General features: G+C 39.8%; 2 protein-coding genes across 2 annotated transcripts in view; one reads left to right on the top strand and one right to left on the bottom strand.

Annotated features, from left to right (window-relative positions):
• The first annotated feature begins 2788 nt into the window (after positions 1-2788).
• LOC136441381 (mediator of RNA polymerase II transcription subunit 27-like) overlaps positions 2789-23118 on the top strand; it is a 36009-nt gene continuing 15679 nt past the window's right edge. The window contains exons 1-4 of the mRNA XM_066437645.1: positions 2789-3012; positions 3678-3822; positions 8458-8585; positions 10255-10348. Coding sequence (XP_066293742.1) covers positions 2819-3012; positions 3678-3822; positions 8458-8585; positions 10255-10348 — 561 coding nt within the window. The 5' untranslated portion in view covers positions 2789-2818. The remainder of the gene's footprint in view (positions 3013-3677; positions 3823-8457; positions 8586-10254; positions 10349-23118) is intronic.
• LOC136441380 (potassium voltage-gated channel subfamily D member 3-like) overlaps positions 11189-23118 on the bottom strand; it is a 32846-nt gene continuing 20916 nt past the window's right edge. The window contains exons 2-3 of the mRNA XM_066437644.1: positions 21068-22018; positions 11189-15306 (exon numbers count right to left, since the gene is read on the bottom strand). Coding sequence (XP_066293741.1) covers positions 14012-15306; positions 21068-21137 — 1365 coding nt within the window. The 5' untranslated portion in view covers positions 21138-22018 and the 3' untranslated portion in view covers positions 11189-14011. The remainder of the gene's footprint in view (positions 15307-21067; positions 22019-23118) is intronic.

A 23118-nucleotide genomic window follows, 5' to 3' on the forward strand; every position in this document is an offset into this window, starting at 1 on the left:
TTCTCTCGCGTACCTATTTTTGATGTAATTTGGTGCAAAATGACAAGTGAAATTGATCGATTACTATAAATTTACTGACTACCTGTAGTAAAGGTCCTATAAATATTACTATTATTAATAAAACATGAGACAAGACAAGTTTAACAACTTTCCATCAAGCAGAAATTTATATAAAGTCTGGGGTACGCTTTACTGTTGTATTCATGATTGCCTGTGTTGTGTATTTGAACATTTTAACTGTATGTTGTTTTGAATGGTGTTGCGATAAACAATAGTCGCATTCATACGCTGTGAATATCGCTGTGCTATGTAATAAGGTAAATTCAAATTATGATGAAGAAAAATGACAAAAAAATCTTTGTCTTAATGGTTTGAAGGAAATTGGCTGCCTTGTACGTAAATGAAAAGCCGGAATCATGCAGTTAAAAATGTAAAGGGAAAAGGTAGCCCCATAACCTAGCTTTTTGAGGCCGTAGGGGCAGTGGGTTGTTATCCACGGTGTCTAGGGTACGGTATTGGAAGGCGGAGCCCAGCCCTCTCCGTCCACCGACTTTTCCTTCCAAACGAAGTCATGTATCCATTTTTGCACCTAGGTGGAACGAAGAAAGTCGTGCAAAGTGCCTTCCCAAGGGCAGAAAATCCGTGAATGTCACTGGATTCAACCCCATGACTGCTGGGTTCTGGGCCAAAAAAACAACGACAACCGTACGTTAGCCAAAACGACACAACAAAAAATGCAGGAAATATCATCTTAATTCAGCATTCCTCCCGGTTCCTTTGACGACCCTTGCACAGTAAAGCGTGAAATATGTCACTGCCCTGGGCCGGCCTGGTGACATTTCCGAATACTCCTGTCTCATTAGGAGCACGATTTATCGGCTGGATTATTGAACTGGAGTGACCAAGAGCAACTTTGTTGCCAGTGGGACAAACTTGATTACGCTGTGTGCGTTCTTCATCTGGTATCGGCATCTCAGAGTAACCACGTTTTCATTTAGACCTCACGTCTGTCTGAAAACAATTGGGAATCGTTACAGGAAGGTTTTTAGAAACTGGTTATGGGCCTTTATGTGCAAATAAATAACGTAGATATAATGGTAAAGATATGCCATTTGTCAGTAAATATTTTGTTCTGTATTGATTCTTTCCTAGCATTTTTTCAACATTTAGACCTTACGTCTGTCTGCAAATAGTTGGAAATCGTTACAGGAAGGTCGTCAGAAACTGGTTATGGGCCTTTATGTGCAAATAAATAACATAAATATAATGTTAAAGATATATAATTTTTTTCGATTGTAAATATTTTTTTCTGTATTGATTCTTTCCTAACATTTTGTCAACATTTAGACCTTACGTCTGTCTGCAAACAATTGGGAATCGTTACAGGAAGGTCTTCAGGAACTGGTTATTGGCCTTTATGTGCAAAAAAGTAACATAAAGATAATGGTAAAGATATGTCATTTATCAGCATGGTAAAGATATGTGATTTTTTTCGAATTCTGTGTGGCTTCTTACTTATATTCTTGTCAATATTGAGAGCTCAGATCTCTATGCTGGGAACCATTATTGGAAAGTCGTAAAGAACTGGTCACAAGCTATATGTGCAAAGAAATAACAACTTGTTTCTCTTAGCCGATGAAAAGGGAATCTACCAAAACCTTTAAAGAAGCCACCGAGTAGACACTTGCAATGAATTCAGCTAGCTTCACTATCATACCTCAATCCATCAACTGTAAAATATAGTCTTTTTATACAAAGGTCAGAACTAAAAAAGCCACGTGACCTTTAGAGCTAGAGAAATGTGCAGAAATGGAAAGCATTCATAATTTACGTCACTCGAAAAGGTTAATATCATTTTGCGAATGTGTGAGGTCATGGAACTCTCTAGTTTCTGATATCATGCCATATCTTGAGCAATCATAGATTTCAGAAAGTGTCCTTACCAGTCCGTGAGCTCGAGTTGCTTTCATAGTCGGCCTCGTTTTCATCCTTGCCCCGTCCAGTTCACTAGAAGATAGTGCGTGCTGGAAACAAATCGAAATTTGTCAAAATATATGGAGGGGGGTGACAGAGGAGTTGGCAGGCCATAGCAGTGTACAGCCCGCTTTACGTCCCATCTGAGGGGACGCCCCTAACCGAAGCTATACCTGCATGTGGTCAACGTGGCCCACAGGTCTTCCCAGCCGAGTGGCCCAGCTGTGCTTTCCAGGCCGTCCGGAAATCCGCGATCATACGACGGTGAACCTCAACGTGATCTGACCCCCCCCCCCCCTCCCCGAAAATATTATCGTAGCAGAATACAGTTTTCGGCCTATGTTTATTTTTTTAGTTAAGGGCCACAAGATGACTGGCTTCAGCGCGGTAAAATTTCCAGTAGGGCGCGCTAGAGATTAAAAACGAATACAGTATGTCTGAGTTTAGGGTACAACCGACAAAAAGGTAATAAATAAGAAAAAAAGGTATCGTGTATTACCTTCTCTCGCCCTCTGAAATACCGCTGTGCGGAGGTCAATTGAACTGCAGTCGGCTCAATCAGAGGCAGTTTTCCTTTTTATACACAAACTGGAAGAGTTCACAATCATAATCAAACAGTCTCAAAGTCGACATAGTACGTCATATATCACAATGTGGATTCCTGTCACATGCGACTTTCTATCCAGCCGTCAAGAATTTTGGCCGTACTATATAAACTTTTTTCACCCGCATCTCGGATAGATACTCGATCATACTCTGTTCTCATGTGTTCATGTGTAGCTTGAACTTTCACGGAGGGTTTTGAAGTTCCCGCCCGGAGAGTGCATGATGGGAAAAATCCAAGATGGCTGACATCGACGGAAATCTCAAAACCATCTCCAAGGCTATCCAGACCACGCAGAGGCTCCGCGGCAGCGTCGGCAGGGTCTTCTCACAGCTCCGGGATGGCATGGGGGGAGGGGAGACCGCCGGGGAGCGATCTAAGGCCTTCTTGGACCAGCTGAGAGAGAACCTGTTAGCCGTGAACAAGGAATACGAGTGAGTTGTGGGGAGGGGGGCGCGTCGTGCTTTGTTTACATTATGTACATCACGTTTTGCGCGCCGAATAAAGGTTTGGGCTCAAATTCAGTGTAACACCGCTGTCACCTATCCGAGGAATAGTAGGAGAAGTGTGATGACAGAACGTTTACTAGTACTAGTATGACTGAAATCCCGAGAACGACCGCATATCATTGGTTGCCAGCTAAAGTAACGTTAACTTCAAAAGTAGAAAAGGTAAAGCAGTCATCCTCATTTGAGGTGAAGCATGATGCTTTTTCAAGTAGCTAGTGGTAGTGTAATGCGGCCTCGCTACGGCTCGCATTTTTGGCCAAGTACTAGTACACTGGGTCACCCCTACTCTTCTCGATAAGTGTGTTGGGTTCTTTTGCGTGCAGAGGTTTCATGCTTGAGGTTTATGCCTGAAGCTCCCTCATACACGGGGCCACCAGCTTTACGTCACCATCTGAAATGATGAATGCAATCCCTTACAACATGTCCAAGTCAGGACTGACCCTAGGATCGAACTCCGGCCCATGGATTCCAAGTTGTATTCCGATCCATGTGGCCAAGTAGCGGGGTTGCGTTACCGCTTGGGCCACAGGGACATTTCTAATAATAATAAAATACTAATATATGAATATTTGTTTTCTCCACTGCACCAGTGAGTTAGAGAAGCTGAGTGCTGCTGTGACCAAGCAGAGTGACCAGTTACCCACAGGGAGCAGTGGTCTGCTGAGTCTGGACCCTGTACAGGACAAAACTCCGCTGTACGGGCAGCTCCTGCAGTCTTACAAGTGGTCCAACAAGGTGAGCAGTTACTTAAGACTAGAGGAAAAAATGTATGTATGATAGCAGGGAGAACAATCGATATCAATGTTGTTGTTTTTTGTTTTACCTTTTTTCAGGACTGACTTCAATACACCTATGCAGTAAAAAATTTTAGAGCCACGTTGATCAATCCAATAGTTCCGCCCTTCTTTGTCAAAACCTAGAAATACAAAATAAAAACATAAAAATGCAGATGTTTGACGGACATGCAGCCACTTCCTCTTTGGACGATTCTCTAATTACCATGTTATCATTGGTTGAAATGCTAATTGTGATGGACAGTCAGGATCGGTGTTATGTTTGTCACAATTGCCTCATTATCATTCTATCATGTCCACCACGTGAGACAGGTGTATTGCAGCAAGTCAGTTTGTATTGCTTTTTTTATGTGTGTGCTTTATCTATGTGGTTAGTGATCACCTTGGCTTTCTCTTCACAGACAAAGACTTATGATGAAGGTTTTCCATTTGTAAAGTTGTGGAACAAACTTTCGAAGTTGTCAGAATGCATATAGTTTGTATCGGGATATGATTTGGTCAACCAGTACATTAATAATGTAATATGTAGCCACCCTTTGCCGCCTTGCCAAGTGTGATGACGGCTTGCTACAGTACTGTGGATAACCTGTTGTACTTAAACCTAACCAATCCATATTTCACTCTAACTGCTGTTGAAATCTTTAAAATAGAATGGATTCATTCCTCACCTAAATTAAACCAAGATTAAACCGATATCTTTCGCACCACAGTCATCCCACAGGAAGACATCTGGAGCAGCATAGTTCCTGGTTAGAGCTTTCATTCAACCTTTCACACAGACCAGTTTTGCTATGTGGCTTCTTCAGTGGCAAAGGCTCAATTGACAGGCTAAATAAAACAGTTCTACGGGTGCTATATGTATATGCGGCTCCAGATGTCTTCCTGAGAGACGATTATGGGTAAAAAGAAGTCGGTTAGCTTGAAGAATGAATCCACCCTGTAGTGTACATGTACCAACCCAACAAGTAACTTTGGCTTAGGAAAAACTTTCTTTGTATTTACTCAAACTACAGAGCAAGAAATGTTTCACAGGTCACCAGTTCTAACCTTAGATTGCATGAAACACACAAAGATGAAAAGAACTCAGTCTGGTTTTATTCCTTTGATTGTAAGTCATTATTCCACATTATGCACTTCGCTACACACATTCAAACCACAACATGAGACTTTGGATCTCTGAAGTCATGTTATTTCAGCTGACACCATCATTGCTTGGTCAGAAGGAAATAAGTACCTTTGCTAATGATGCTGACCTGAATTACACACACACTTGGATGACCTTTTTCATGTCCTATGGGCCATGCTAAATGATGGTTCTTAAGGTACGCGTACACGTTTTGTAGAATAACATCATAAAGAAGTTACATGTAGTTAGCTCCAGAACAGGCCCTTTGTATATACCACATAAGGCTGTACGTGATTGTTTTGGTAAGGCCTATGTGAAAAAAATTGCATTTCTGGTAATTCTTTCCCAAACACAGCCAGACATACACTGATGAGACAATAATAAAGAAAATGTCTCAAATAACGTCATTCCTCTTTTGAAAATTGATGTCTCCCATGTAGTCTGGATAATAATCCCAACACAGCCAGACATACATGATGTACACTGATGAAACAATAAGTTAACAGAGATGACTTGTCAATGGCTGATCTGTTTTGAAACAAGAAAATGTCTCCAATAACATGATTCCTCTTTAGAAAATTGATGTCTCTGATGTAGTCTTTATCTTTCCCAACACAGCCAGACATACACTGATGACACAATAATAGAGATGACTTGTCAATGGCTGATCCGTTTTAAAAAAAGAAAATGTCTCAAATAACCTCAGTTCTAGCTCGATCTCTTTCGAATCGAAAATTGATGTCTCTGAGTCTGATGTAGTCTGGATCCTTCCCAACACAGCCAGACATACACTGATGACACAATAATACTAGAGATGACAATGGCTGATCTGTTTTTAAAAAAGAAAATGTCTCAAATAACCTAATTTCTCCTTAGAAAATTGATGTATCGGATGCAGTCTGGATCCTTCCCAACACAGCCAGACATACACTGATGAGTTAAGGTGAACTACCCAACGGCCTATTAACCCCCTGTCATAGCTCCATGTAACTGCTGTGGGGCTCCTGTACCTAAAAGATGGTGCCGCCGTTGAAGCATTGTGTGATTTATCAGTGTAGTTAGCGTGCTAGGAACTTTGGTCTCCCTGGAGACTCCGCGCATGCTGAAGTATTCATTTCTTCATCTTGCTTTAGTGACCCTCAGGTCAAAATCAATTCCAGTGATGATGGAATCAGTAATATTTAAGTAAGTCTTGGCTCTAACTTTACTGATACATGTACGGCAGCTTTGGAGATGTTTTTTTAACCTCTTTGGTTTTCCAGAAGACTTTTGGGGGAATTGGATGAAAAATGTAATTGAAATCAGTTAAGCGACTAAGGACTATTATTCCAAATGAAGATTGGAAGGGTTGTGATTAGATGACCCAAATGAAATTTAGATGATATCAGAAGTATTTTATACAGGCATCTTTTTAGAATTTGAAGAGATGTAGTGAAAATAGAGAATGCAGCAGTTTAAGTTTTAGTGTACCCCAGAGTATACTTTATTTTTGCCCTTAGTGCCCACAGTTCAGTTTTTGGCCCTATGATGTATATTTCAGAATTCAGTTTCTAATTTTGTGTTCCCCAGTGTGTATTGTAGCATGTACAGCAAGCAATATGTACCCCAGGGTATGTTAATTTGGGTCCTGTAATGTACAGTGTTTATACCCAAGTGTGTAGTTAGATTTCAGACACTGCTGACCAGGTACAATGTAAGCTGTGTACATGTAAGGTATAACCCATGGTACAGTAAATCAAAGACGAACACCTTTAAATTCAACACTGCCATACATGTATCTCAGTGGGCCCAATGCACTTAGAAATGAACTGAAACTATCACTGGGCATGGAGATGGCTTTTTTGTTCAGAAGAAACTGTTCTGCAGCTTTTGATTCATTTACATAATACACGAAAGACATTTGCACTGTATTTTTCTTTCTGCACACAGAAAGCTTCAAGATGTAACAGATGTGTCCTGATATGTATAGCTATCGGACACTCTCATTGGTGTGATGATTTGGTGGAAATGAAGGAAACCACACGACTGGTCCAGTCCAACTATAATAGAATTTATATTATATGGCATTAGAAATCTCAGTTGTTTTGCAGTTCGTGTTTGTTCTACTAGGGGGCACCACTTCACAGTCATGATTACAGCATGTGCGTCTTCACGAATAGATCTAAGACTTTGACATGATAAAATAGTGGAATATTTTATCTGTGCCATGTGTGATGCATGCTAGGATTAGGTTAATGTCTGTACAGGCCTGGGATTTAGCTGTCTGACAGAGATAATTGTAGCCCCTAAGGGCAGGCATGAAATATTTGTTTCCTGTTGCCTGTAGGTTACACAGCACAGCTTCTGAACCAGGAGTGAGTCATGGAAACAAAACTATGCCATTTCTACAGTAACTGTTGCATTGCATGAACATACAGGTTACACAGCACAGCTGCTGAACATGAACCATGTCATTCCTACAGAACCATGTCATTGTTACAGAACCATGTCATTCTTACAGAACCATGCCATTCTTACAGAACTTTGTCATTCTTACAGAACCATGGCATTCCTATAGAACCATGTCATTCTTACAGAACCATGTCATTCTTACAGAACTTTGTCATTCTTACAGAACCATGTCATTCTTACAGAACCATGCCATTCTTACAGGACCATGTCATCCCTACAGAACCATGGCAAATTATTCCTATAGAACCATGTCATTCTTACAGGACCATGTCATCCCTACAGAACCATGGCATTCCTATAGAACCATGTCATTCTTACAGAACCATGTCATTCTTACAGAACTACATGTATGTCATTCTTACAGAACCATGTCATTCTTACAGAACCATGCCTTTCTTACAGGACCATGTCATCCCTACAGAACCATGGCATTCCTATAGAACCATGTCATTCTTACAGAACCATGTCATTCTACTAGTAACAGAACCATGTCATTCTTACAGAACCATGTCATTCTAACAGAACCATGTCATCACTTAACAGAACCATGTCATTCCTACAGGTCCACGAACATGCACATGTACAGCTACTGATCCAGAACCATGTTATTCCTACAAATTACACTTTATCTTAACGATGTCATTAAAACAGAGCCATGTCATTTCTACATGTACAGGTCCATGAACATGCGGGTTACACAGCTCAGTCGCAGAACCACAACCATGTAATTCTGACAGAAGCATGTAATTCTAACAGAACCATGTCGTTCCTACAGGTCCATGAACAGGTTTACACAGCTTATTCTAACAGAACCATGTAATTCTAACAGAACCATGTCGTTCCTACAGGTCCATGAACATGCAGGTTACACAGCTCAGCTGCAGAACCAGAACCGTTTAATTCTGAACCATATAATTCTGACAGAACCATGTAATTCTAACAGAACCTTGTAATTCTAACAGAACCATGTAATTAAAACAGAACCATGTAATTCCACAGGTCCATGAACATGCGGGTTACACAGCCCAGCTCCTGAACCAGAACTCCCTGAAGCGCTCCTCCATGATGACTGGTCTGTCCACCAAACGTCGCAAACCGCAGTCCACCAGCCACACCCTCCCAGGACAGTAAGTCCTTCCATTTCTATATTCTTGACTATCAATGCTTATCAATACTCACCTTTTTTTAAGGAGTATGTTCAATGCAAGGAAAAATTTCACTACTTCTAGGTATTGAACTAAGTTGATGAAAGATGAACATGATTATGTTATGAGATAGCGGTGAACATTGGTTTTGAAGGCTTGCAGGCTGTATGCAGGAGAGAAACAGTTGTAATCGAGACAGTTCCATAGTTTGGCAGTCCGTGGAAAGAAGCTGTTGCGGTAGACGGACCTTGAGACTGGAAATTCAACAGTGTTACAATGTGACCTAGAGAAAAAAGAGATAGTGAGGCAGCGTTTTGTGAATTTTTACGTTCTAACATTTTTGAAGACTAAAACTTACCTCAAAGTTTATGTTGTTAAACTTAGGGAAAAAGATTAATTGTACGTACAAGATACAAATGAGAAAACATTAAGTTTCAACTGGCATTGTTTCTTAATTCCAACAGTTCAATGAACTCTTTAACCTACATAAAGTTATTGTTGCTTGAACCAATTTAAATATGCTACCATCATTCATAATGCCATCTTTGGCATGTTAATAGTGATCAACTGTACTGTGACATGCGATTCCACAACTCATGCCCCGAAGCGCAGCGATAGTGTCTCGTGCAGACATCGTAATGTGTGGAAGAGCCACTTTTGCGATGCTATCATGTGAGACAGCATCTACACAAACAGTCAAAGCTTTTAAACTGTCAGTGCAGAACGCATCACTAAGTACTTAAAGTGTGCAGAATGTAGTGCACTGTACATTTTGGTAATGGTGTGGGTTTGATAATAAAGTAGTGCTGTAGGTAGGTTGGATAAGCATTGATAACCAACTACACTCAGACAAAGTTTCTACACACGTAACACAAAGTTTTCTAAACGCATTATTTTCTAGTATGTGAAGTTTTGCGATGTTTATGATTTACGTCGACTACCCCACCTACATGTACCTACCTATGATTGACAATTGAAATCCTGGTGCTCTCTTGTTGGATTTCAGTGAAGGTACATGTACATGGTGCATATACAATGTGACAGAAATTGTTGTCACTGACAGCAAAATTGATGAAAAAAGATAATGAATTTAATTTGGCATTTACCAAGTCTTATAAAAAGGGACAAATTAACTTACTGTGTGTATTGCTTGCCGTACGTCAATGTATATGTGTGTGTGTTTGGTAAAGTTTACGTCATTCCAATTGCACACACATTTGATCTACTAGTATGGGTATGTGTGCTTACGCTTGCCTGCCATGAATATAATTTTTGTGTGTGTTTAGTCAAGTATACATGATTCCAAATGCACAGTCGCTGTGATATCCAAGTATGTGTACTGTAATGCCCTTTATCTTCACGGCAGCAAAATTTCACAGTGTAAGGAATATGGATATTTTCACTGAACTTTAACTTCACTGTGGCAGTAAATGTAATACAGAACGAATGTGTGAAGGAATCATGAATGATCACAACTGTTTTTTTCACGGTGATGATAAGTTCAGGGTACAGAGGTGACCGTGAAAACAGTGCACAAAAAAGTCATAAAGTTACTGTGAAAAAACAAGAATTACAGTATGCAAGCATTCCCCCCTGAATGTGTACTTGTTTGTAAAACTTAGTCCAAATGTGCACCTACTGTGATCTGCAGGTATGTGGATGCTGTGGTTGCCAACCTTCAGCGACACTTTCCCAACATGAACATCACCATGACCAGACCGTTCGGCCAGTCTGCAGTATTACAGGTATGTGGAGCAATATTACCTTCACCAGAAGGTTATTGTTTTGCCATGGTTGAGTGGCTATGGATGCATGTGTGTTTGATTTAAACAGCATAACTTGAGAAGCTGTAGATGGATGTTTATGATATTTGGTAGGTGGGTACTAGTAGGTACCGATAAGATGAAGTTCGAGATTGGGTCTTCTGGCGGCTTCCTACAGTACTGCAACAAAACTTGTATTGCATGTTTGTTTGTATGTGTTCAGCATAACTCGTGTACCGTGTAATACAATGTACAACTTGTCTTTCTAAGTAGTGTTGGTTACTAGTGAGATTGGTGTGGAAATAACCTAGAATTACGTTTAAAATGTTGATGCTATGTTGTTTGTCCGTTGACATATCAGTTTTACCTTTTGTTCTCTCTGACTTTCTGGGATTTACCTTTTGTTTTTACTTGGGGTTTTACCTTTTGTTTCTCTCTGACTTTCTGTCAATATTATTGGTTTTCATAAACACGTTCAGTTCAGTTATGCTACCTGTTATATCATTAATGCATTTGGCATGACTTGCGCAGTTTCATGAATTACATGTAGCATGTGCATATGCATATGTATTTTTGTAGTGTACATTACATCCACAGTCTACATGTACTTGCTGCTTCCCTTGCCCATCCCTTCATGCCATACTCTATCACCAATATTGCATTGTTGAACTTAATGGGACACCTGCTAGGGGGCATTGTTGAACTGTTGGTCTACCTCAAGATACCGTGCGGGTGATAATGTATAAGGCTTCTTTCAGGGTTTTTTTCCCTCATTTCTTTCTTGTAAGGAAGAAACACAACATGACCCATTGAAAATCAATACAATATCAATATGCTCTGTCTTTATTTCTAAGGCACACATAAGACATACATTTTACTACATGTACATGTACATGTAACTACATGTACATGTAACTATACAGGTTACAGAATTGTACAAGCCTAATTTGCTCACTCACAATGTATCTGACATGTATTTGAAAAGGCATCATAGGAAATCTCTTTGGAGATATGCACATTTGTACAATATACATGCATAGAACATTCATATACAGATGATGCTTATGTGCACAAGAAAAATTCTATATTCATTATATTCATATTTTAAGAAATTCAATTCAAAAACAATTTTCAGATGAAAGCTTAGTATGTGCCGATGTTCTGATAGATTTGCCAAAGAATATTAAATGCATTATTATTACAATAACTGTGAATTACAGTATGTTTCAGCAAGCTCAAAATGTGGTCAGATGCAATAGTAATGAATATACATTGTACTTTTGTACTTCCAGTGACAGCTTTATATGTATATGCTCTGTGTGGCACGGGGGCCATTTTTAAACAGTGACAACTTCGAAGTCAGTTCTCCCATTGCGAAAATTAAAACCCACTAACTGAATACTTGGTCCTTCAATATAATTAGCCCAGGCACCATACAATTTTTGAGAAAAATTAGACCTCCCAACTTGATTAACAGACATGATTATACACCTACCACTTATCTTAAGTTTGTGCACATGTTAGTCAAGCAAGGTTTTCATAGATCAATGTGATCAACAAGGGCCCTCAGGTGGTACAGTATGGAGAATATTTTACTACATGATAAGACTAGTATGTTAAAGACACATTTCACTTTCTTGATGTACATGTACATGCCCTTGCCTTTCAATGATAGTCTGTAGTTCTTTCATAATACAATATTGTTTATCCTTTTGTAACAAGATTCCCTCATTTTTAAAATGCTATATAGTGTTTGTATTTTCCTAGAGTATTCAAACTGATAAATACAACTATTGCAAGACATTTGATTCCAAAGATCAAACCTGCAAGGTTCATACAACACAATCATGTACATACTTTGTATGTATGAGTGTATATTGTATAGTTAGATTTGATTGTGGTATTTACAATTTTCCATAATTGAGGGCATATATATCTTACATTAATCATTTTTGTAGTGTCTTAACCCTTTTATTTGTAATTGTATATGACAGCTAGCGCTTTTGTTTGGCATCAAATGTGTAACATTACTTATTCTAGCTTTAAGATGTTGGGCAATAGCTGCAATCGTTCTGTACATCTTATTTTGTTTGCAAATTGTAATCAACATGGACCCCATTTCTGAATACGTATAGATCAGGAAGAATGATGATAAGATTAGGATGAAATCATGAGGAAGGCTTACAAATACAATGCTTAGTACTTAGAATGGCTTGGTCGAATTTTTTTTTTTGAGAGTAATTTAAGTCTCTGACAATTTCAAGAAAAATTATGTCTGTGTTTGTCTGAAAATAGCTTTAATCAAACATTTATAATGTATCTAATCTACGTATTGATATTCTAAACCTGGCTTAGGTAGTTGGGAGAGTTCATTTCTCCAGGGGGACAAGGCTTTCTTAATCATTATACAGAAATGTTGAAACGTTCAATACTTTAAACTGTAAATCTCCAGACATACATATTGTATATTCAATACAATTCCCGCTTCTCTCTGCGAAATTGCCAATTTCACACACGAGTGCCCTTTTGGTAATCATTCACTTCATCTTTAATTTTTAGGTCCATATTTGAGCATTGCTGTACTATAATAATTACGAATAGCATTGGATTAACATGTTAAGTATCTCCACGGGGCTTACCAATGTACATGTATGTATATAAAGTTTCATTAGAATTGGTTTTTGTTGAGCTCATGCACTAATAGTTCTGACATTGAGTTGTACCTCATGTGCTAATGGTTGTTTTTGAAACGTTGCCAGTAAGACTGTATTTGTACAGTGATTTATTGAGGACTTTTTAGAGCTGATCTGTATCCATTATTTAGATAATATCAACAAATGATAATGTCTGTTGAAAAAAGCAGCTGAGTTTTGAAATTGAGACAATGTTGATTTTACCCAGACATGGTCTCATTGCCGAAAATCAATTGTAACATCCTTGAGGCCTTGGAATAGGAGTGTCAAAGATGTCACTGTGATTGTACACATCCATTAGAAGAGCACCCTTGCTTAAGATTAACAAGGTGATACTGATATAGTTCAAAAGTTTTCTCGCAAGTTCATGCCGGAAGGCTGACTGCAACTATTGACAAATAGGGGACTTACATGTGACAAAAGACAGCTATTGACATTCTTGAAACAAAAGATTACTCATCTGATTTACTAGTGTTGGCTATATCTAGACAATTCGGGCTTGGTTTTATTTTTGAGGCAGAATAAGGCAAAAGCCCACCTTTTCTAATATAGGCAGGTTCATGTGTGATTTAAAGACTAAAGGGGCTTTCTGTTTGTCCATAAATAAATATAGGAAACTTTGGGTAGGTTGTAGTGACTTCTTTGATTTTGAACTATTGTGGTTCTTTTGTCGTGGTTAGATAATAACAGGCATTGGCTTTTATTCCCTTTAATTCTGATAAGCATCATGCCATTTTTACTTGACAGTCAGTTTGGTCCAACAAAGTTCTGTCAGTGAAATCCTTTCGGGTCTGGGATATTGCAAAAATATTGCCCAAGAGTGTCTTGCCACCTTCCTCTTGTAGACTGTTCTTGACAGATATTCTGCCATTGGCTAATTGGCCTCTAGGGGGACAGTCGGTAGGGTGGGCCGCTAGGGGCACAATTTGGTCACGCTAGTCCTTGACCTTGGTCAGACATGAGGTGCCGTTGGTAACAGCGGTGCGTTGTACAACTTACCCTTGTTGAAGATGTGTTTGTCCATGGTTTCTAGCTTCTTCTCTCTCTCAGCTTTCTGTATGACGTGGTTAAAGTTTGTGACTATGACTGTCACCGGCAGGGTTATCAGTAATACACCGCTGAGGGAACATATACCTGTTAGAGTCTTTCCCAGCCATGTTTTAGGTACCATGTCGCCGTAGCCTAGCGTAGTCATTGTAACAATGGTGTACCAGAATGTCGCTGGTATACTTGTGTACTTTGTGTTCTCTACACCTTTCTCAATATAGAACATAAACGTGGAGAATATTATGACAGCTATAAGCATCGAGAAGACAAGGAATCCCAGCTCCTTCATACAGTTGCGAATCGTGTAGCCAAGGAGACGCAGTCCCGTGGAGTCCCTGGAAAACTTCAAGACACGGAAAACGCGAAAGACTCTCAGCGTGACAAAGATCGCGTTGACATTTCCGGTGTCGGCGAGGCACAGTCCGATGTAGAAAGGCAGAATGGCTATCAAGTCTATGATACTCATTCCACTGGAAACAAACCGTGCCCTGCTGGGTGCAGCGTACACCCTCAGTACATACTCCACAGTGAATATAGCCACACACGCCGTGTCCAAACAAGTGAATATCAGGTTATACTTGTCACCCATCGGTGTTGAAGAAATTTTGGATCCATCCGTTTCTTGCACAGGCACTGTTTCAATGATGTTGGCCAGGATGGATATCATCACAAAAAATCCAATGATGTAGTTGAAAGCAGGAGCCACTTGGGGCATTCCAGATTTCTCCGGGTCTTCGAACATCTGCCACAAATTCTCTCGAAAAGTTCTCTGTGGTTTCTCGGTGTCCGTATCCTTTTCTTTAGCGTTGTGACTGTGTCTCTCCGGGTAAAGGGTTTCCTTCTCAGCATCCTTATAGTCTTGGTATTCCTCGAAGCAGCAGTCTTGGATCATGTCGGGTACAATCCTGTAGAACTTGAGCTCATTCTCAAAGGCAACGTGACACTCGTATTTGGGGAAGTGAAGTTCTCCCGTACTGTAGTAGTTGAGGATGTACCTGAAGAGATGAGGGTCTCGGTCAAAAAAGTACTCGTTGTTTCTCTCGTCGAAGAAGTAATCAATCTCGCAGCTGCCCAATAGAGTTGTCGGATGCTGGTCCAGGTTTGTACGCCAAGTTTCGAACTTGATCCCGCTCACGTTGATGACAACTCTTTTGTCATTTTGACTCTTGTGGCAGTTCACAGAGTGGACCACTGAGGGATCTGAAAGATGAATAATGTAAAGAACAGTGACAGACATAACCAGCGACTCTGTGAATACTTTCATCAGGTTAGTACATGATTGTGACTCACCGAATAACAAAACTCTTTGTTCTTTGTTTTATTCCAACCTCTCTACTCACACCAACGTTTCAGTGACTTTCTGTCACCTTCCTCAGGGCAATTCTGACTGATTCACAATTTGCACTGTATCTATAGGTGTCGCTACATACATTTTGGACTGCATCTGTAAGCAGCAACACCCATAGCTGCAGTGCAATGTGAACCAGTATGAATTTCCCTGAAGAAGGTGACAGACGGTTGCCGAAACGTCAATTTGACACTTGGTTGTGTAAAAAAGAGTCTTGTTGCTCAATAGCCAGCTGCAGAGACCTTCTTTGGATATTGGAGTTCTTGTGTACACGCACAACTATGTAACTTCTGTGAACGTTCTGTAGTCAGTCTGCTACATACATTACTCGGGGCTGAAATAAATGGAGCTACCTTAAAGTACTAGGTCCAGTCATTTAGCCCTGAGAGAGGTAATAGACAGACTAACAAAATGCTGGTAAGAAAACTCCAATGCCCAATTATGTACCAATCTTATGAAACTATTTACTAAGATTTTCTAATCTAGCTTGCCTACTTGTTTTGATAATGAAGGAAGGGTCAGCTGGGCTCTCTAATTTAAAACACATTACATGGTTATTACCTTCGCGACGAATGGTTTCGTCGAGAAGGTTATGCGACGGTGCTTGTCTGTGTGTCTGTTAGTGAACAGAATAAGTCGAGAACGCCTGGATGGTTTGTTGTCGTAGTTGGTGTGTCGGTGTGTATGTGGCAAATCTCAAGATGATTAGATTTTGGGCGAAGTGTTTTGCATAATTAACGAGAAAAGTGTATCAATGTGTTCAATTGTATGCTTTACTATGCGTTCTGGTTGCGACGGGGATATTGATACGGGTAGATTGGGGGCAAAGTTGGTCATGAGGGGTCATGAGGGGTCATGAGGCAGTCAGTTACATGTACTGCAGCTGCCAGGGACAAATTGGCTATCAGCCAGCTGTAGGGCAGATACAAGAGATAGGCTTGCCCATGCAGTAATGCTTTAAAGCACTAAAACAAGGGCTCAGAAAAGGATTCACCTTAATTGCAAGCCCCAAAAATTCTTATGCACCAGAAAGCCACATCTGTCTACTTTAGAATCATGCAAAGAAAATAGACAGTTGACCAGCTCGTTCTCTCGTAACAGCTGACAGACGAAAACAATCGTCAACTTTGACCTACTCCCAGCCTGGAAGAGTCCACTCGGAGCATGTGAAACCAAACCACAAAGATATCTCCTTACACCAATTAAAAGACTGAAACATACAAATTTTGACCAAAGTTGGATATACACGGCCTTATATGAGTAAGAACAGTCATTAATGCAGTGCCACAGCATGGGAATACCGAGCATGTCTGTGTGTCTGTTAGTGAACACGATAAGTCGAGAATTCTTGGAAGGATTGTCTTGGTATTTGGTATGTTGGTAGGTCTCGATGAAACCTGAAAATGATTAGATTTTGGGCCCCCTATCGGCTTGTTACGGTACTGCAGCGGAACTTCATGTTATGATATCTCGTGTTGTGGACATGCTATGGAACTGATTTTTAAGTGGTAGATAGCTCGTTGGGCAGAGAGTAAGTGGTATAGGCTTGGGCCCCCTAGCAACTTTTTTGGAACTGCAGGGGTAGGTTTTGCTTCAGACTTTGAAAGGGAATAACTCAAGAAGGGCTTGATGGAAGGTCATGATTTTTTGCATGTACATAGCTTGAGCGATGATGTACATGATTGGATACTTATTATGCAAATCAGTAACTAATTTGCATAATTAATGAGGAAAGTTTATACATTCATCAATTTCCATGATAGGACTCGCAAACATGTGACATATGTAACTGAGGAAGAGAGAAATATTAATAGATATCAGCTATGCAAATGAGAACCTCATTTACATAATCAATGAGAAAATAATATAACTCGAGATGGGCTTGATGGATGGTCATGATTTTTGGTATGTAGATAGCTTATGTGATGCTTTGTATGATTGGATGATAATTATGCAAATCAGATTATAATTAATGAGGCAATTTTAAAAACCTGCTGTGTTCCATGATATGACTATTCAAATATGTGACATTTGTAACTGAGGAAGAGAGGAATGTCAATAGATAGAAATTATGCAAATGTAGGCCTAATTTGCATAATTCATGAGAAACTACTATCATTCCATACTAGTAAATAACGGCAATTTCATACTTGTTGCATTTAGAAGTTGTGTGAATGTGAACACCATTGAATCAAATTATGCTAATAAGGAGCTTATTTGCATTATTGATGAAAAATGTTAGCATAACCTTCTTTGTTAAGCTCATAATCATAACAAGGAGGTTTGGACAACTTATGTTATTTGGGTGAGGACGATCAACTGGTATGATTTTTGATTGATGAAAAACACTCCTAATACGTCAGTCATAAAGGTCAAAATCATTTCGCGAAGGTATGAGGTCGTAGAACTCTTGTTGATGTTGCAGAGTACAAGGTTATTGATGTTGCAGAGTACAAAGGTTCAGATTTTGCCCATGTTTATTTCCCACAGGTCCTTCATTAGACAGATCCTTTGCTGAGTGTACGATTCTCTGGGCCCATGAGACAGGCTTTGGAGGAATAGGCTAGTACTGGAGCTGCATTGCTAGCAGAATTGAGTTTCCTTGGCTGACATAGATCTGGGCTACATTTAAATAGAGTTCACCATCTTCTGACAAACTTTGTGGCCATCCATAAATGTTGGATCAGCAACTACATGTACGTCAACTTCAATTGGGGCTCAAAATTCTGGGATACAATTTCCAAGCTCGTTATCCAAAAGAGTAATCACAAGACCACTGTATGTCAGAGTGAATGTACATGTAACAAACTGCCATATCACTTGTTACATGTACCACTGTGAAGGTCAGTGACCTTCAACAGGGGTATTGTTTCTGTCTGTGTTTGTGTGTTTGCAGCTATAACTCAAGATCCTTTTGATGGACATATGTAAATTTTGACATCTGGGTACTTATTTAAGTCCTGAAGATGCACGGTGAATTCGGGCACCGTTGCAATATTTTCAGGTAATGCAGAAACTATGCAGAACTATAGATCAACACCCCCATCTTGAAGGTAGTATGGTACAGTCCATTATACAACTGTAGGCAGTCTGATGGTAGCCTGTGTTATACAACCTGGGGCAAATTAGCTACTCTTCAAGCAGGGGTTAGGCTCTGGCCTACTACACTGCCTTGTTTACTGCCTTATTGTTATAATAAACAACTACTTGGACTATAATGGAAACATTTTTTAAAGAAATTGTTATTCTTGGTAAAGAGCATATCAAACACCTTAGCCAATTCTGCAAACACCATAAACTACTCACTAACTGTAAGTCACTTTCTGGCAGTTCACTGAAATGGGCGTTGGCTACCCTAGCAACACATAGCAACCACCTTTGACCGCAATTTTCACACATTTTCCCCATTGTTCGATAATTACCCCCTCTCCACCTACTGTGAAAACTTTTCAGGTGGGGTGCCGCTGGACAGGCCAGGCTGCTACCTGGCATCCTGGGGAGTGTGAATGCCGGAGCTTCATATATAGCTGTCTGAAAACCAAGCTAGGATGTGTATTCTAAGAAATCAACAATGGGTTCAATTTTAAAACGTTTTCCCGTGTCTACAAACTATTTCTAGCCTCTTTAACTTCTCTTGAAGTTGGGTAGATCCACATATCGACTGTAAAACACACACGTCAAATAAATTGATAGATTCACATGGAGCAGTTGTTTCAAAATGAATTCAAATACTTGTAGCCAGACATATAAGACATATAAAAGTTACCAGATTGAACAGGGTTGATTGGCGTTCAAGAGGAGATAGAAACTGCATTTCCCGTTGTGTAAACCTATAACGTTACGATCTTGTACCAAACAGAATGCATTAATGAGATTTCCTTGACTCAAAAAAAACGCGGCTGCTCGCTTGCGTAAGATACGTTTTTACAAAAACTTGATGAAAAATAGCCTGGATACCAGACCTTTCGCGCGATGCGATGATAACCCCTTTTGGGGGGAAGACCTAGTAGTAGGGATAGAGTTGGCACCCGGCAGCGCTTGGCAGCCGAACTTTGATTTCTATTGCGCGCGAGAGCTAATTAGTGGGCCGTGTGCTATCTGTGGCGGCGGCGCGAGTTGCTTCCCCGGCCGAAGGATTAGCGCCAGGAGCGCGGTGGTCTGGCACCCAGGCTAGATGAAAAAGGGATCCAAGACTCGAATCAATAGAGATGGACTTGCTGGAGAAGAAGATGCCAACAAACCAGAGGAGCAATGCCACCCCCTCCTGTTTTGTTTCTCTGCACTGACTGAGAAATGTTGAGACTTAAACATTGTATCAGGCGAGGTCAACTTTCAGGTCAACCGGGCGTTACAAAATGGCATCATCAACGTCTCAGAGCTTTTATCATATGGACCAAGTCCCAGTGTATGGACATACATGGCAAAAATGTTGAACTTTAAAAATTCTACGTTCAACTACGGGTGAGAAAATGATTTCTGTGTGCTGTGTAAGCAGTCTTTTTATACCACTTGCTGAAAGGTTTAGATTTGTATAATATTTGGGGCAATCAACATCAATGAAGTCTAGGAGACATGATAAGCGGCTGTCTGGTTTTGTCTCTTTTGTTAGAGGTAGGGATACACATGTTAACTTTTCGCTTTGTTAGTTTTATGATCACCAAATGCATCGTTGTTGTTTGAATAGTCTCCAAAAATCTTCTGACCATAATTTTCTTAGCAACCGCATGTGTATGTATGTTGTACTTTAAAACTTTGAGATAACTTAAAGAGAATGATTGTTTATACACCACCTATGCTTGAGATCATGTTTGTGTATTGTTTTTAAAACCAAGCCATACTGTGTCTGGCAGGTAAGCCACTGCCAGGTAAAGCTGTGAACAAGCGTGAACAAGCCATTGTTCTGCCCAGGTAGTCTGCTCTCCTACTGTGAGGGTGCTGTGTCAACAACTTGATTGGCCATATTGTTCACAAATCATAACAAAGAGATCACATTTCACATCTGGGGATGCCAAAAGTCCTTATTTTGTAGTCTATTTTTTGATCAAGTGGTGCATGTTCAGATAATGTCATTCCAACTTACAAAAAACATTGATGGAAAGAACACATGTTGCACAACAATCTCTCGTTGAGACCATTGTTGTGGAGGATTCCAGTGCTTAGCTATGCCTTCATGAATATTTTCAATGGCCTATTTTTGTCAAATTTTTAAACATATTATGAAAAATATTTGTTCTGATTATAGTAGTAGACATAGCCTCAACGGGATGTTGTAGAGTGGTCTTCGCTGAGTACGTACATACCAAATTTGTCTTAAAAAGGGATATCTGTGCGATGCACATAGTATTTAAAGGTAGTTATCTTGTCAAGTGCTTATTATATTAATATTGAGATATGGATAAGGTATATATGAAGCGAATGTGGTCAGATCGTATCTTACTAATATGCACCACCAAAATATGTCAGCAAATCCGGAGAAAAACCATCAGGTAAGCGGGTACTAGCCATGAAAGTCGGGGCAGCAGTTAATTAGGCTGGAGGCTGAAAAGTGACTTACGGTTAGTGAGTAGACGGAGGTTTTGTGTCCTACAGACTCTTGTTTTAACTGTACTTTACCTGCAATGAACAGCAACCTCCTCATGGCCTCTGCAAAGGAATACCTCATCTTGCTCGACATAGCAGTCATATTTGAAGGGATGGCTTCACAGGAACTTTCCCGTACTAGTAAATAGGTTTCCTTTAGATCAATGGTGGCACTCTCATCTCAGCTGCAATATACCATCTCTTTCTTCATAAGAGTAGACTCCTGGGATCCAGATTTGTGAGAGTCAGGGTTAGAAGGTTGTGTTTTAATTTGTCCAAGTTTGTGAAGTGCACCTGGTCACCTTGACTTCTGTGGCACTTTTTTTTAATGGTCTATTACAGTGTCCATGTCTGTTTCCTCAGTAGACTGTCCATGGTGCTGAATCATGCACTATTGTACAAGTTGCCTTCACATGGCTAAACAAAGTTGTTTTCAAAGTCTAGCTGGTTTTAGGTAGTTAGTGTTGTTGTAAAGGCATCTTAATTTCTATATTGGTCAGAATTAAATGTCATCTCTCCATGGCTGTTGTGCCATTTATATTGTGGTCCTTCCTGCTGCAATTGATAAGAAGATGTCATGTCTCCTTGGAAAGTTTGAGAGTTTTATTTCCTCCTCTCAAAACAATGTCTCTGCAACTTGCGAACGACTTTTGTCAGCGAACACAGTGCAGGCTTATGTTTAACAAATCCCTTTCTTGTGATATCTGTAACAAAGTAAACTGTCAGTTTGCGCCTGTTTCCTACAGCCTGCAGTACTGTCTTATTTCCTTGAAACTTTAATCCACTCTTTCTCTGGCCTGTTGTTCTTCTATCCTTTAATGTCTTAGTTCCAGTAGCACTCTTTCTTAGGAAAACCGGGTATTACTTGTACCTCTTCTTATTGTTTCATCACAAAGAGAAAGTTGCAGCTGAAAAGTCCCTTGTGGTCCCATGCGTCTGCTTGGCTATCTGTTGCTTATCGGTAGCAGCCAGTCCTTGCTGTATCTGTAGAAAAGCAGGAGAATGACGACAACATCATTCACAAGTGATGAATGCGAACAAATGATGTGCAAGCTGGGTACAATACTGATGTGTACATTGTCCAGTGTAGTTTATTGGGATAAAAGGAAATTGATCACTGCACTCAAAACTTCTCTGATATGCAGAAAAGTGGTTTGAGCGAACTTTCAGCTAGGAATTGTGGAAAGTGCGTCCGAAAAATCGAAGGGGAACCAATCAGAATCAGTGTTTCCCAATGAACTTCATGGTTAAAAAATTACCTTCTGCATTGCAAATCAATCAATTTGCTGTCTCTATGTCTGGTATGAGGAAAAAACAGTGGGTAGGGGTTGGGGGACACATGTCCATGTGTATGTAATTTCCAGGGAAACAGGGTGTCCTCTGGGCATTCCCTGCAAAAGGAAGGTGTCTAATTTTTTGTTTTCTTAGTTTAGAGCGTCCAGAAAACACCCTGATTCTCTGCTCGCCATAATTTTGCTTTGAACCCAGCATTGTCTTCACTTAAATCAGATATCTCCAAATTGATTGTGCATGTTATTTTCAGTTCTCCTTGCTTGGGCTTTCTGCTACGCAATTTTCCATCAAAGCTTTCATCAAAGTATGAACACATATTTCATGCTAGCAGTTGTCTCATGGGTTCAATTATGACTGCTTATGATTGACAAGGCATGCAGCTTATGATACAACAGATATTTAATGCAATTAATTGCTTACCTAAATACACGTTTGTACATGTCATACAAGAAGGAAGACTAATGATATATTCTGTGAACTAAACAGTTGATATTAAGAAGGTTGAAAACAGTTACTGAATAAGATGCATGCATGTGACTTGGAATCCCTTTCACAATGTGACAGTCACACCCTATGTCTTTGTTTTCAAGTGTCTGAGAATTGGGGAGAGACATTACATAACCATGTAAACAAATATTGGAATTGCATTTCCAAGTTCTCAACTTTGGGGTAGTATATCAGGGGTGTCAAAGAATTCATACAAATTTTACGGAATACATACAAATTTTACGGAATACATACGATCCATTACTAGAAACATACAATCCTTACGGAATACATACAATCCATTA

The sequence above is a fragment of the Branchiostoma lanceolatum genome, chromosome 9, assembly GCF_035083965.1.
Source record: "Branchiostoma lanceolatum isolate klBraLanc5 chromosome 9, klBraLanc5.hap2, whole genome shotgun sequence".
In the NCBI taxonomy this organism is placed as follows: domain Eukaryota; kingdom Metazoa; phylum Chordata; class Leptocardii; order Amphioxiformes; family Branchiostomatidae; genus Branchiostoma; species Branchiostoma lanceolatum.